Here is a 15,649-nt window from a genome sequence, read left to right as displayed (position 1 = left end):
TTATTGAATAATGAGAGATGATCATGACATGCTAGCTGCTTTAAAATTTCTTTCACATAAACTGCTCTAAAGGCATATTTTCCACGATATTTGGATTTTGTATTCAAAACCAAAAAAAAAAATGTCGTCTTTAAATCATTTTGCGCATTTTTGACATCAACACTGCGTTGGCACACATTCAACGTCCATCGCCTACTAATTGTTCCAATAGATTTCCTGCAATAATAAATTGAATAATTTGAAGTAATTAGTCCACAGCTAATTGTATTAATGATTTATGTAAATGCTTGACTACAGGTCGCGCGAACCATACACACAGACACAATGCTAAATTTTGTGATGGCTCATTGTCTTTTGACGATGGCATAAGAAATAGATTTTGTACATAGAGAATGTCAATTGAAATTGAAATATGTTTAAATGTGCTGTAAAGACACATAGAAAGACAACTATGTGTCATTGACAACTTTATCTAAGGGGGTTGGGGGACCACATCCACTTCTTACATTGTACAAAAACAATAGATGTCACCCAAATTGATGTTAGAGCAGCATTAATGTAATAAGATTTTTTTTGCGCACAGTAAATGTTCAATTAGAAGTCATTAAAAGAGGCAGTCTTACTTAAGTTGTAGGTTACAATTGCTAACATTTTGTTTGCCAAATAGGCAAATGCATAATTTAATTCTAAAAACACACTTAAAAACTTAAAACGAAACTGCCATATAGTCACAATTATCCCTGGTATATTTAAATGTATAGTTATGGTAATTGTGAGATGGTGCTTTAATTTTATGACCATTGAAAAAGTTTTCTTTTCTTTGTTAAAAGCAAAACTACATATTGGCAAAATATAGCCATAGAGAAACTAGTTGAAAGTTTCGTATTGAAATCAGTTTTGAAGTTAAAGATAACATTTTTTACAAAAAGCAATATAAAGCATTGGTAATAGTTGTTTTCTACTATTCCAGAAGGTGTTTGACTTACTGGCGCCCAACGTAGTGTTTTGAGTATATGTTGTTAAAATGTGGTGCCTAGTTTTAGGCTTTGACCTTAATTTTCTCTGTATACCTCAAAGCTTAAAAATAAATTAATCTGACAAATCAAGTTTTGATAAAAATTTTAACATTTTTTGTTTCTTTCACTTTATTTTGAATAAATATCTATGTATACTACAATACTTACTTACTTTAAGGTTTCCCTAGGCATTTGCTTGACCATATTTCTCTGAAATTTTGTACAGATCACTGTATTGGGCTTTTCAACATCCGTGTCCTATATGGTTCAAATCAGTCTGTGATACCTATCTTATATACTGATATCCCGATTTAAGATCTTGTACCCATAAAAAGCGCATTTATTAGTTGATTGCATAAAAATTGAGGCACAATGAGTTGTATTAGGCCACTCGATGTTCATATCGAATAAGGTCCAGATCAGGCAACATTTGGAAATATCTGCCATATATACCGATCTCCCGATTTAGGGTCTGGTGGCATAAAGTGCGCATTAATTTCCCGAATGAATGCGGTCCATATCAGGCAACGATTTAGGGTCTAGGGAGCATAAAGTGGTCATTCATTTCCCGAATGAAAGCGGTCCATATTAGGCAACATTTGGAAATAGCGGAAATATACACCGATCTCTCGATTTAGGGTCTAGGGGACATAAAGTGCGCATTTTTTCATGAATTCGCTAAAGTTTGGTACAATGAGTAGTATTACATTTCTACAAATACTGAATTTGAAGTTGATCGGAATACATGCTTATATAGCTACTATTTAGACCAATCTCCTGTTTTATAATTTTGAACAGTTAGACTCTTGACGTCTCTGGTGAGTTTTATATATTCTTGATAGTCTTGATGTTCTAAATCGGCTTAACCATATCTGTCCATCCGTCCTTCTGTCTGTCAAAAGCACGCTAACTTTCGAAGGAGAAAAGATAGGTGCTTGACATTGCACAAATACTTCTTGCAGGTCGGTTGGGATTATAAATGGGCCAAATCGTTCCATGTTTTGGTATAGCTGCCATATAAAGCGATCTTGGATCGTGACTTCTTGAGCCTCTGGAGGGCGCAATTAATTACCTATTAGGCTGAAATTCGCCATGAAGTTTTTTGTTTTGACTTCCAACAACTATGTCAAGTATGCTCTAAATCGCTTTATAACCTAATATAGCTCTCATAAATATAAACCAATCTTCAGATTAGATTTCATGAGGGTCTCTAGACGGAGCAAATCTTATACTATTTGGCTGAAATTTGGTACAATGACTTTTCCTATGACATTCTACATACGTACCGAATCTGGTCTGAATCGATCCATAACTTGATATAGCTCTAATAAACTTATCTCTCGATTTTACTTCTTGAGCACCTATTGGGTCCAGTTCTTATCCGATTGGGCTGAAATTTTGCTTAATTACTTCTACAATGTTATCCAACATCCAAACCAAGTATGACAAGTATGACCTGAATCTTTCCATTACCTGATTTAACTTCCATATAATCCAATCTTCCGATTTTACTTCTTGAGCCCCTATAGGACCCAAATCATATCCGATTTGGCTGAAATTTGGCTGAATGACTTCCACAATGGCCTCCAACATCCAAACTAAGTACGGTCCAACGAATCGGTCCATAACCTGATAAGGCTTTAATAGCATGGCAATTTTCATCCGGTATGCTATGTTTGCCTATAAAGAGATACCGGGCAAAAAACTTGTCAAATGCGATCCATGGTAGAGGGTGCATAGGATTCGGCTCGACCGAACTTTGTACTCTTTTTCTTGTTTTATTTTATGATGTAATATTTTATTTTACTCTTTTCCTAATAACCCCAAAATAAATTGAGCAGTGGGCATTTTCAGCAAACAACAGATGTTTATGCAGGCATCCTGCTGGTCTGAATGCGCAAACATTTTGCAATAACAGCAGAACTACTGCTGTGTAAGCATCAAAATTTAGTGCTACCAACCACCAGACAGTGTTTGCTGTTATCAGCAGACTTTTTTCTATATATGTCCCTATTGAGTTGCGACCAGAGTAGATAGCAATCAATCCCCTTATGACCAAGGCTACAGAGTCAAGGGGAGATGAGATTTTAATACCGTATTCAAAGTCAGAAAATTTGCCCGGAGGCCGGTACACAAAAAATTGTATAAAGGCGTTAAATCGCACGATTTAGCGGCCTAATTGACCGGTCCCGAACATGAAATAAAATGTTCACCGAACTCGCCTCTCAATAAGTCCGTGGATATTATCTCACGGTAGCGCTCACCATTAACAGTAAAGTAACGATTCGCACTAACTTTGAAGAAGTAGGGTCCAATGATACCACTAGCCCATAAACCGCATCAAACTGTGACATCTTCTGGATGCATTAGCAGATCTTCACTCCAAAATCGACAATTCTGCTTATTTACATACCCATTAAGCCAAAAATGAGCTTCGTTGGTGGAAAGGAAGAAGCGCTCGATGAACTTTCTTAACAGAGTGTTTTGATAATGAAATTCAATCATATGCAAGCGTTGTTCGCTTGTAAGACGATTTATGGTTAAATAATGGAACAAACTAAAGATGTTTGACAATGAAACAAAAAACGAAATGTGCGTGAGCTGTTTAAACTAATGTTGCCAAAAAGATAATAGCTAAAAAATCACCCTTTATATTTGCATAACAAATGAATTACCACAAATTCTATTTATTGCAAAGGCTTTTATTGTCCTATGTTCACCTTTCTGCTGGTGTTGTCATTTTAAAGTATTTGCTGATCTGCCATTTGGGAAATGAATATTGATTTATGAGAATTCATGCTCGTTTTAATTCAACGAAGATAGTTATAATAGAATGGTTCAACTTAATAAGCTAGGCTTAAATATTTCTCTTACCTTTGACCTAGTTATAGTCAAAAGTTATAATGAAATGTTTCCAAAAATCAGGTGTAACAAAATATTATATGAATTAGGTTGGCATTACCGTGACCATTTTTCTAAGGCTTTCTTTTCTTCTTCAAATTAAAAACGATTAACAATTATTTATGCCTAAATAAAGATCGCATTTTCGTATATGGCCTAAATCGAAAACTACTTTGTCTTTTCTTTATACACCAGAGAGGTCTTTGGAGTTAATACATAATGATTATTATTGCCTATACCGGTACATTTTTCCCCCTGCGATTTCAGTGGCTGTTATCTTATATTGAGTGACTGGTTTCATCATTTGTTTTCCTTTCCGTTTCTTTGATATGTTGCTTCTTACCAGTACAATGCCTTTAAGGGGGCAATTCATCGGCTTACCTTAGCTGCCGTTCACAGCAAGATCCGCACAAATATAAGTCTTAAATTAACGTACTTCCCTAATAAAATCATTAATTATATCGAAGACCCACCACTATGATGGATATGTGAGGTATCCACAAAAATTAAACCAAACACACAAGAAATCTTCTCTCGTTTTTGGGAATTCACAAAAAAGCTGCTGGTAATAAAGTCTAATAAATGCAAATCAATTACAAAACAATGTTTCATGATTTCCAACAATAGCAACGAGATTCAAGTACATAAATTCCTCAAAAGAAAAAAGAAAAATTAGAGCTAACAAATCAAAGCTTAAATGAGCTGGACCACAATGGTTTGGCCCTTACCAAAATACCAACAAAGATCACCTATCATGTTGGGCATATCATACATAGTGATGTACTTACTCATCGTCATCATGTAATGAAGTGTGTAGTTTCAGAGGCTTCTTCAATTTCTTGGACCAGCTACAGCAATTGGCCCAAACCTCTTGTGGCTTAACCGCTACTTTGCTGTCATTATTGATGTGTGTTAATTTATCAAAACGAACAGCAGCCCTTTTTTAGATGGTTATGATGGTGGCGATCCTCATCACCATCATCATCATCATCATCTGCAAGTGCTTGAGTTTCTGCTTAGAAACAAACAACATTAAAAATTACCCAGATTACAATCTACTATTCATGATTATGAGCCATGATCTTACCTGACTTAGATTTCATTCCCTTTCTCGAATAGCAGAAGTATCAAAATATTTATAAACCCATTCATCTTCCAGACACTTGTTGTCATCTGGTGCTGCAGGTTGGCGTTGCTTTCTTTTGAATCCAAAGGCGGCCGAAAATTTCTTCTTTTGAAAAGTAGCTAGCCCTAAGGCTGTCGTGTTCTTTCTTCTTCTTACTCCTCCTCCTCCGTCCCCTCTTGATCGTCTCTTTCACTTAAAGTGGGCAGCAAACCAGTAACACACATTCTTGATGTATTTCTAAACGTTGTAATTAGTTTGAAGTTTAATTTTTTTTTTTGTTTTCTTTGATTATCGTCTATTGGCTTTACCACGCGCACTGACAATTTGATTTAAAATCCATTCATTGGCCTCATTCGCTTTGGGCCACCTCAACATTGATTGCATGTTGTTTTAATGTCATGTTTCGAAATTGAGAAAAAAGAAAATACCTGCATTTGGCGCCTATATTGAGTTTTCTTCAAGGAATTCGTTCAACATGCATTGAATGTTTGTTATGGAATCTTTTTTTGGTAAGTCCGGCACACGCAATTGTCTTATCCCTACATTTATGGTGGCTCAAGATTAATTGACTTTTGATGCATTTTAATTTAAAAATAAAAATGCCTTAAAATAGTTTCGCTTTAATTGCTTAACTGTTGTTTTAAGGTTTACTGAGTGCTCCTAAGTGGAGACATTTTCGAAACTTACCAAAAAAAACAAGTAAAAGGCATTAAGTTCTGCCGGGCCGAACCTTGGATATCCACCACCTCGGGTATATATGTAAACCCCCTTACGTCACAATCCGATGAAAATTGGATAACTTATGCACCCAAATTCGCCAAATTTAAACGAAATCGGATAAAAAATAAAGCTTTTATGAGCTTCATACTCTTTATTGGGACATCGGTCTATATCTAAATATAATCAGTCCCGACCCATATTTTGGACTGATATCGAGAGACCTAAAACTACATACTGTATCAAATTTCAGCGAAATCGGTTAAAAAAATGATTTTATAGACTTCAGACCCTTTATCGGAAGATCGGTCTATATGGCAGCTATATCTGGAAATAGTCCGATCTGGATCATATTAAGGTCAGATGTAGGGAAGCTTAAATTAACCCACTGTTTCAAATACCAGCGAAATCGGTTAAAAAAATCTATTTTTAGGCTTCAGACCCTTTATCGGGAGATCGGTCTATATGGCAGCTATATCTAGATATAGTCCGGTCTGAACCATATTTGGGTCAGATGTCGGAAAGCCTTAAGCTACTCACTGTTTAAAATTTCGGCGAAATCGGATAAAAAATAAAGCATTTTTGGACATTAGACTCTTTATCGGCAGATCGGTCTATATAGCAGCTATATCCAAATATGGTCCGATTTGGTCGGTTCAAAAACTTAACCATCGTGCATTAAAAAGACTTATCTGTGTCAAATATCAGCTCAGTATCTCAATTTTTGAAGGCTGTGGAGTGATTACAACAGACGGACGGACAGACGTACAGTCACGCGGACATCGTGTAATTGTCATAGAATTTTCCGACGATCCGAAATATATATACTTTGTAGGGTCGAAAATTGATATTTCGATGTATTGCAAACGGAATGACTAAATGAATATATCCCCTATCCTACGGTGGTGGGTATAACAAGTACAAACGCATTAAGTTTGACCGGAGCGAATATTGAGTACCCAACTCTTTGGATGTGTATATTAATCATATTTTGTCAAAAACCGGTAAAAATGCATCATTTACGAGCCCATAACATCAGAATCTGAATGTGAATGTGATCCGATCTGGCCCAAACTCTATACGGCTATGTTCTAAAGTGAATCCGAACTACAACAAACTTCGTATGGATGTCGAATGACCAAACGCAACTCAATGTGCCAAATTTCGGGAGATCGGTATATATGTCAGCTATAACGAAATATTAACCGATCTGAATGATATTCGAAATGAATATTAAGGGACCTTACACATTACGCCGTGCTAAAATTTAACAAAGTCGGATAACAAATGCACCTTTTATCGCCCCACGAACTTAAATCGGGAGTTCGGTATATATGGCAGCTTTATCCAAATATCGCCCGATCTGGTTCATACCCGACTCGGATATTAAGGAGTTAACACAACCTATTGTGCCAAATTTCAATCGGGCAATAAGTGTCGCCACTAATGGGCCTAAGACCTTGAATCGGGAGATCCGTCTATATCAAGATATAGTCCTATATAGCTCACCTTGGAACTAAACCTGCCTATGAACAAAAAAAGAAAGAATCTATGCAAATTTTCAGCTCAAGATCTCTTTTTGTACAGACTGGGAGTGATTACAACAAACCGACGCACGAACGCACAGTGGGAAGAAATCGAAAAAAAAAACTAGTAAAAAAATGCCGTGTGAGAATAATGAAGAAACCCCCATCCTTCGGTGGTGAGTCAAATGAACTGAGGTGTGTGCAAAATTTCAAAGCCCTAGGTTGGCCGGGCGCCTTTTGGCATGCCCCTTAACTGGGTCACCTCGGAATTTCGAAAAATTTTTCGGGCTGCCAAATCTTCATTTGTGGTCCGATTTTTAACATTTTTGACTGGATAGTGCTCAAAAATCCCTACAAAATACTTCGCTTAAGGTATACAATATTTCCACTGGTTTAGGTCATATACGAGTCTTAATTTTTCTTTGTTGAAATTTTGGCCGAGATTGATTTCGTATTTTACAATTTTCGAATGCATTTGTGGTTCGATTTATATTTTTATGATTTACGATTTGGATTTGCGACAAAATTTTCAATGACTCTACTGTAAAAAGTGTCCACATCTGATTATCAGTTAAATGTTACAGCTTAGAAGTCAAAAAAGTAAAAAATGTAGTTTTTGGTCACAAAAGCATTTTCATTGATAAGTCTTTATTGAAAAACTTGTTTCAATACCTTCATTTTTTCTTCTTTGTCTGTGAAGAGGGCATATTGAAGATGCGTTTTATGTGAAATTTGAACAAGATATGTCAACTTAAATGGGTGCTATATGAGCTTCAAAATAGACATTTTTTTATTACAAAAAAGGAAAAAGCCCACGAGCTCAAAATTTCCAATGCTCAGGTCCCCCACTTGGGAACATGTTCTTTTAATCCATATGTACCCTAAACGCATGCAAAAAATTGTTTGCACCTATCAATATTTGCAGCCTCCACAGAAAATTTGCAAAAAATTCCGATTTTGAAACCATTTTTGCTCGAAATGGCTATTTTGGGGATTTTTCGAAGTCCTGAGGTGACCAAGTTTCGCGGCCCGGACAACTTACGTCTTGAAATTTTGTACACGGTCACGCTAACACCTCTGCTCTAACCATTTCATTTCGATTTTCTCCCACCGTGGGACGTGGTTAGATCGTCTTTGAATTTCATGACTGTTTAAATTGTATAGGTGAAAGTATTGCATACTTTTAGGGGTCTTAAAACGCGAACCGCAAAAATATTATTAATTAACTGATTTTTTAAAATTTACTTTTTTTTTGCCAAAGATAAGCAGTTTTAGAGGGGGGCTTTTACATAAAATTCTCACTAATACGCCATAGAGTTATTATATGTTATTATTTTTGAAGATTTTAAACAAACGTTTAACCCTTCTTTGCTTTTTTTCTATCTTTGCAGAAATCCGTCCACTTATTGAAACCTAATATTTAAAAATATATTTAACAAAAAAAATAAAGGATAATAGCCTACCACTACAACACTTACAACTATTGTTTGCAACAACAATCAACTTGGCAGCCCAAACACATAAATGGAACCGCTTTAAACAACAACAACAATGAAAATATGAATCTTTAGAAATCCTTTATTTCCTATTTATACAAGAGAAATACTCTAAGAAAAAAGGCAAATTAATGGCCAACTTTGCATATGGACAACACAAACTATTAACAATTTCAAAAGGCAAATAACTAAATTGGAAAGGAACAAAAATCAAATAATTCATCGGTCTGCATACGTCGCTACATCACCCCCCACAACAAATCACACAAAAGTTTCCCTCCCTACGGTTGAGAAAATAGGAAAAAGGATTCTTTTGTGTGAGACGTAAGTAGACGAAGAAGAAAAGCGGAAACTAAAAACGATTTCTCTCCCACAAAACAAACATTACGCAAATGACTGAATCAACACAGCTACAAACAGCAGAGAATAATAACGCAGGCGTTGTAAAAATGGAACCACTACCGCCCGCCTCTACAGCCTCCACAGCCAATACCACATTAGCCACATCGCCAGCACCCTCCTCGGCGATGGAACAACAGCAACAGCAGCTGGCAGCTGCGGCAGCACAACAACTACAGCAACAGACAGCTTCCATACTGAGTGCAACACAGCAATTGCATCAGCAACATCAACAGCTACAGCAACAACAGCAGCAACAGCAATACGCCTTGAAATGGAATGACTATCAGACATCAATGTTGAGCTCCTTTCGCCATCTAAAGGACGAAGAGGATTTCGTCGATGTAACATTGGCCTGTGATGAGCGCTCATTTACCGCCCATAAAGTGGTCTTGAGTGCTTGCAGTCCCTACTTCCGCAAATTGCTAAAAGCCAATCCCTGTGAACATCCAATTGTCATATTGAGAGATGTACCAGCGGACGATGTAGAAAATTTATTAAGGTACGTTCAACATCTAACCATGGGGATTGAAAAATTATTTTCTTTGGTATTTATTAAAAACAATAAAAGGTGAGAGGGACCCTAAAGGGTAGCTGACACGAAGAATTACAATTTGAAATGACCCAATTTTTTGTGTGAAAATATTTTTTATAGATTCAAATGACAAAAATATAAATGCAAATTTGCCCTTCAACATTCCATTAAAGAAGAGGGACAAATTTCTCACATATCAATGAGTGATGCCCGATTAAAATTTAAGCTCAATGATAAGGGACCTCCTTTTTAGAGGCGAATCCGAACGTCGTGCCGCAGTGCGACACCTCTTTGAGAAAAAGGATATGCTAACCTCTGCGCTACGGTGGCCTCCACACAAATGTTTGGAAGTAATCTATTCCCTTTTGCACGACGTACCCATCTTTTGCCTTGACTTTTGCTTTGAGTCGGACAAAAAATGAATTGCAAACTGCACGAATGCAATCCGCCTATATTTTGATCCATTCCCGTATATTGGCTTTCTTCAGCGCATCCACATTGGCATATTTTTTAGTTCTTACTTTGCTCTCTGAAAAGACCTAAACAGAAAAGTGCTGCCGGTTGGCATCTGGCGAATACGACAGCCACTGTGTGGACAAAATAAAGTGCGGAATATGATTTTTTAGCCATTCATGGTTTACATATCTTTTATGGGACGATGCCGAGTCTTCTTGATTAATCCATGGTCTACGGACGAAATGGTTTTGTGCCAAAGCTTCGAAGCAGCTTCAAAATGTTTTCCCCATAATAAGTCGCATTTTCTTTGATGCCCAGGCTCGATGCCACCCAGCTTTTGTTTAAATACTCACTGAGACTCTCCATTCGATACCGCTGATTGTCCGCAACTGCAGTTACAGCTAGTCTGTATCGAGCATTCCACTTTTCCCAAATTGTGAATGCGACCGGTAGCTCGCTGATAAGCTTCTCGTGACAACACCACACAGATCGGAGCTAAAAGTTCCAGCCCGTGTGGTGCTCTTAGTTATCCCGTGCCGCATGGCCTCCGGTCTTAAATAGTTCAGTGGGCAACCCATCGGCTCCTGTTGCCTTGTTGTTCTTCAGTCAGGTCACTCGTTTTTCTAGCGAGATCCCACAGACGAGCTGATGCAGACGCCTTACCTTAATGTTATTTGCTGCGGCGAAATCTATTACTCTTGGACGGAGGTCACCGTAGCGCAAAAGTTAACATGACCTTTTATGACGATGAACCCCTAGGTTCAAATCCTGGAGAGAATATCAGAATTTTTTTTTTCAGTGGTGGTTACCCCTCCTCATGCTGGCGCCATTTTTGAGGTACTATGCCATGTAAAAGCTTCCCCCAAAGAAGTGTCGCACTGCGGCAGACCGTTCGGACTCGGCTATAAGAAGGAGGCCCCTTACCATTGAGCTTAAACTTGAGTTTTCCCCTGGTCCTTAATGGAATGTTCATCTATTAGCCTCAACCCATTATCGAATGTTATGTCGTGGTATTGGTCGTATCCTCTCTATAGGCACTCGGAGAAAATATCCTTGGTCTACTCCTCTTTGTCTTCAATCGGGGCATGGACACAAATAAGGGTGATGTTGAAGAACATGGCCTTTATGCGGATTGTGGCTAGCCTCCCATCCACCGTAGTAAACCTAGAGACAAGGTGTTTCAGTCTTGGAATAACCCCAAATCCACTGGCAAATTCATGATTCGTTTCATGGCTTCTATAGCACAGTTCTTCACCGTATGATGTTGTTGCGACTCCTTTCCCGAACCATCGCATTTCTTCTAAGGCGGTTATATTTGCTTTATACATTTCGAATACATCCGTCAGTGCGTATACTGCACCTTCTCTATAATGAGTCCCGACATTCCAGGTGCATATCGCTGATCGTGGCTCTTTTTTGATTGTATGGGTCGCCAACATTAGGGCAGTCTTTTTGTTTTTCTTTCGAGACGAGATTCGGGGGATTTATTTGCAATAGAAAAGAAAGCCAGAGATCACTACACATACCAACCACTATGGGACGCGTTTCGTCATTTGGTTCGAATAACTCATCTGTTATATTAGATGTGAAAGCTTTAAGGGCCGTACGCTGGCATTTTATACTTATATCGTATTCGTTGCGAAAACGCCTGTATGATATAAATACCACATTAACCACGGTCGACAACCCTGTCTGCTAGCTGTTCCTTTCCCGATACATGTGTTTTTCGAGTAATAACAGATTTTTCGTCTGCGACAATTACACTACTTCCATGGTGCACATTATTCTGTGCGTCTTTTGGAAGTTGTATTAATGGCTTCGAAGGCTAGACAACGGCAACGGCTCTCGCTGCTCCGTGTGCCCAGGTTCGAATCCCGCCCGGGCTCTGCCGATTTTTCATTCTCAAGTTTTTTTTGCCTGTTAGGGAGAAGATCATTTAATTTTACAATTTTCGTTTGTCTTCTTTTTCGAGACGAGCTCAATGATTGGAGATTTGTTTGCAATGGAAAAGGAAAGCCAGAGATCACCACACGACTACTGTTGCACGACCATGACAACACTATCAGTATCATTATAACGATTTATACAATACACATGACAATAGCCGGTTCTGATTTCCAGCCAAATATAACCCAATCAGAAGAAAATGCTGAAGCTGGTGGCTTGTTATTTAATGAGCTGCAAATAAAACAAATTGTATGTAACTGTCATTTTTAGTTTGACAGATATACTAGTGTGAACTTGGTAATATTTCGTGTCAGCAAACCTGTATACTCTTAAAAATATTTGAATGTTATACTTTTATTCTTTTTCATATGTGGTCATATAAAGTTGTACCATAGTTCTTTTTTTAACAGTTATTATTGTTTTTTTTTTACAATCTTATTTTCTTTTCTTTCTTTTCTAGTTTTATGTACAATGGTGAAGTCAATGTGGGCCATGAGCATTTACCGGAATTCCTGAAAACTGCCCATCTGCTACAGATTCGCGGTTTGGCGGACGTCAACGGATCGGGTGGTGGTGGTGGTGGTGGTGGCAATGCCTTCAGTTCAGCACTAAATCCTGCCGCTAAAACACTCAGCCAAGCTCTCAGCAGTAACAATCTCTCGGGTAGTGCGAATAAATTAAATTTTCTCACAGCAGCCACACAAGCGTTAAGCAATACCTCCAATTTACCATTCACCACGCCCACATTGGGTACAAGTACACCACTCAATACACTATTGAATAGCAGCAATCCGGCTACAGCAAATACAGCAGTTACGGCTAGCAATAGCAACAGTAATACCAATAGCAACAGCAATAATAATAACAACAACAACAACAATAATAATAATAACAATACAAATAACAACAACAATAGTAGCAGCAGCAGTAGCAACAATAACAACAACAACAATGGAAAAACACCTGCCATCCAGGAATTGAAAGCCTCCTCAGCGTCTCCCGTAAGAAAATCAAATAACAATAAAGTAAAGTGCTGCAGGCTTGGAAGCCAAATAACAGCTATTCTAATTAATGTGCATCTCTTGTCTTGTTTCTCTTTCGCTCCTCTCTTCTTTCGCTCTCTCTCTCTCTCTTTTTTGTGCTCTCTATGCTTTTTGTCTGTTCTCAACCCTAGGCCAATCATTGGGATCTTTCGGACTCGGATAGTAATCGCAATAATCATTTGACACCTCCGCCACAAAAGAGAATAAAAAGCGCCGATTTGTTTCGTGCCCAACATGGCATTAGTCCCGAACGCTTGTTGATCGATCGTGATTTCCCCGTTGCTGGCCAACATCCATTGACACGCAATCGTGATCGCAGCCGTGAAACATCGCGCGATCGTGATCGTGAAATGCGTGAATCCTTACTGGGACAGGCTTTGGAAAATTCAAATGGTTTACAGGTAAGAAAAGAAAATTTATGATATAAGAATGATTTAAGGTATGGAGAAAGTTTGAGAAAAGGTAGGAAGTAAAAAAGCTCCTAAGAAAATTTCGGTATTTTATGTATAAACTATCTGACCCGGGCCCGCTCCGCTGCGCCTTCTTTTACTTAATATGGAACAAAAGTTTCCTTGGAATATTTATTTTCGACAATTAAAGATCTTTGGTGAAATACCATGCTAACTTGACTAACAGTTTAACAGTGCCTTTATCTGAATCCCATATGATATTTAGTGGTTTACGAATTTAAGTTTGGATGTAAGGTGTACTCTATTCTTAAAATACTTTATTTCAGCCCGATATTCGCATGATATCTGATTTAGGTGTGTTTTCGGGGGTGAGGTGGTCCCCCAGCCACTTGGCCCTGAAAAATTATCAGCATCGTGCTCTTCTTTCAAATACCATTTATATAAACCGCATATTGCCATTGGTTTAGGGTAGTTTACACGAAGAGGCGCCCTCCAAACACATGGCTCAAAAATGGGTTATCAAATTCGTTTTCGAATCTCAAATACCTTTCATTTGAGACACATATTGGCATGGCCGAAAATTTTTTTCCCTTTGGGGGTGTTTTGGGAAAGGGGTGATGCCCTAAATACATGGTCCTACATTTCGATATCACATTCGCATTCTACTCCCAAATACCTTTATTTGAGCCCCATATTGCGATGGTCACTAAAAAATTGCTGTTTGTGGGGTATTTTGGGAAAGGGGTAGACCCCTGAAAATTGGTTCCGAAAATGGGTATCAATGCTTGCTCTACCCCCCCCCCCCCCCCCAAAACCTCCTCATTTAAGCTCCACATTGACATGAGCGTTAAATATGCCCGATTTAGGGGTGTTTGGGGATTGGGGTGGTCGCCCAAACACTAAGCCCGGAAAATATATCAGCCACGTGCTCTATTTTCATACATCTATATATCATATATTTGAACCCCATATTACCATTGCCCTTAAAATTGGATATAAAATTCGTTTTCTAATCTCATTTAAACTCCTCATTGCAAAAATCAGCAAATATGTCCGGTTTGCGGTATTGGCCCTAAAAACTATGAATATTTAGTTCCACTCTCTTTTAGACCCAAATTGTCTTTGTGAGCAAATACGTCCTATTTGGGAGTTGTGGTGGTGGTGGGACATCTCCTAGACAGTTGATCCCTTATGTTGATATCAGATACGTGGTCTACTCCCAAATACCTTTAATTTGAGCCCCATATTTCCATAGTCGGCAAACATGAACGGCTTAGGGGATGGGCGGCAACTCAGTGAATTGGCCTTGAAAATATTTATCGGATTCGCGTTCCGCTTTAAAACCCCTCTTATTTGAGCCTCATATTGCAATTGTCACAAAACACTTACTATTTGGGTGGTGTTGTAGGGGTGGATTGGCCCTATAGACACTTCTCCCGAAAATTGATATCAAATTCGTGCTTTACTCCCAAAGATCTTTCATTTGAGCCCCATGTGCCTATGGTCGTAAATTTGTCCCCTTTGGGGGATGTTTTTGGGAAGAGGCGGCCCCACAAACACTTGGTCCCATATTTGGATATCGGATTCGTATTCTACATTCAAATACCTTATATTTAAGCCCCATATTCCCATGGTCAGTAAATAAGTCCAGTTTGGGAGGTGTTTTGGGGAAGGGGTGGACCCCATGAAACGTGGTCCCACTTTTGGATATCAGGATTTGGATATCGTATTCTACTCGCAAATACCTTTCATTTGAGTCCCATATAGCCATGGTCGGTAAATATGTCCGATTTGGGGGTGTTTTCGGGTTTGGGGTGGTCCCCCTAACACTTGGTGCGACAATTGGATGCAGATACGTTTTCTTATCCTAAATACCTTTCATATGAGTCCCATATTGTCATGATTGGTTTAAATATATTTTTGGTAGGTTTTAGGGTGGGGCGGTCCCCCAGGTACCCTATCCGAAATTTCGATACCAAATTTTTATTTTAGGGTACTAAATGAGAGCACACAAAATTTCGCTTAAATCGCACCACCCATCTCCGAGATCTGGCGTTTCTGAAAATTAGGGTAAGGG

At 38.3% G+C, this 15,649-nt stretch overlaps 1 protein-coding gene across 1 annotated transcript in view; it reads left to right on the top strand.

Moving 5' to 3' along the window:
* The window catches only part of LOC106085125 (protein abrupt), a 260,695-nt gene that overhangs the window by 130,212 nt on the left and 114,834 nt on the right, over positions 1-15,649 (top strand). Inside the window, 3 exon segments of the mRNA XM_059364237.1 lie at positions 8,678-9,683; positions 12,580-13,144; positions 13,294-13,563. Of these exon segments, the coding sequence (XP_059220220.1) occupies positions 9,175-9,683; positions 12,580-13,144; positions 13,294-13,563 (1,344 nt within the window). The 5' untranslated portion in view covers positions 8,678-9,174.

This window comes from Stomoxys calcitrans, chromosome 3 (assembly GCF_963082655.1).
Source record: "Stomoxys calcitrans chromosome 3, idStoCalc2.1, whole genome shotgun sequence".
Classification (NCBI taxonomy): Eukaryota; Metazoa; Arthropoda; class Insecta; order Diptera; family Muscidae; genus Stomoxys; species Stomoxys calcitrans.
The sequence above is the reverse complement of the archived record's forward strand: the minus strand, read 5'-3'. Positions and strand labels throughout refer to the sequence as shown.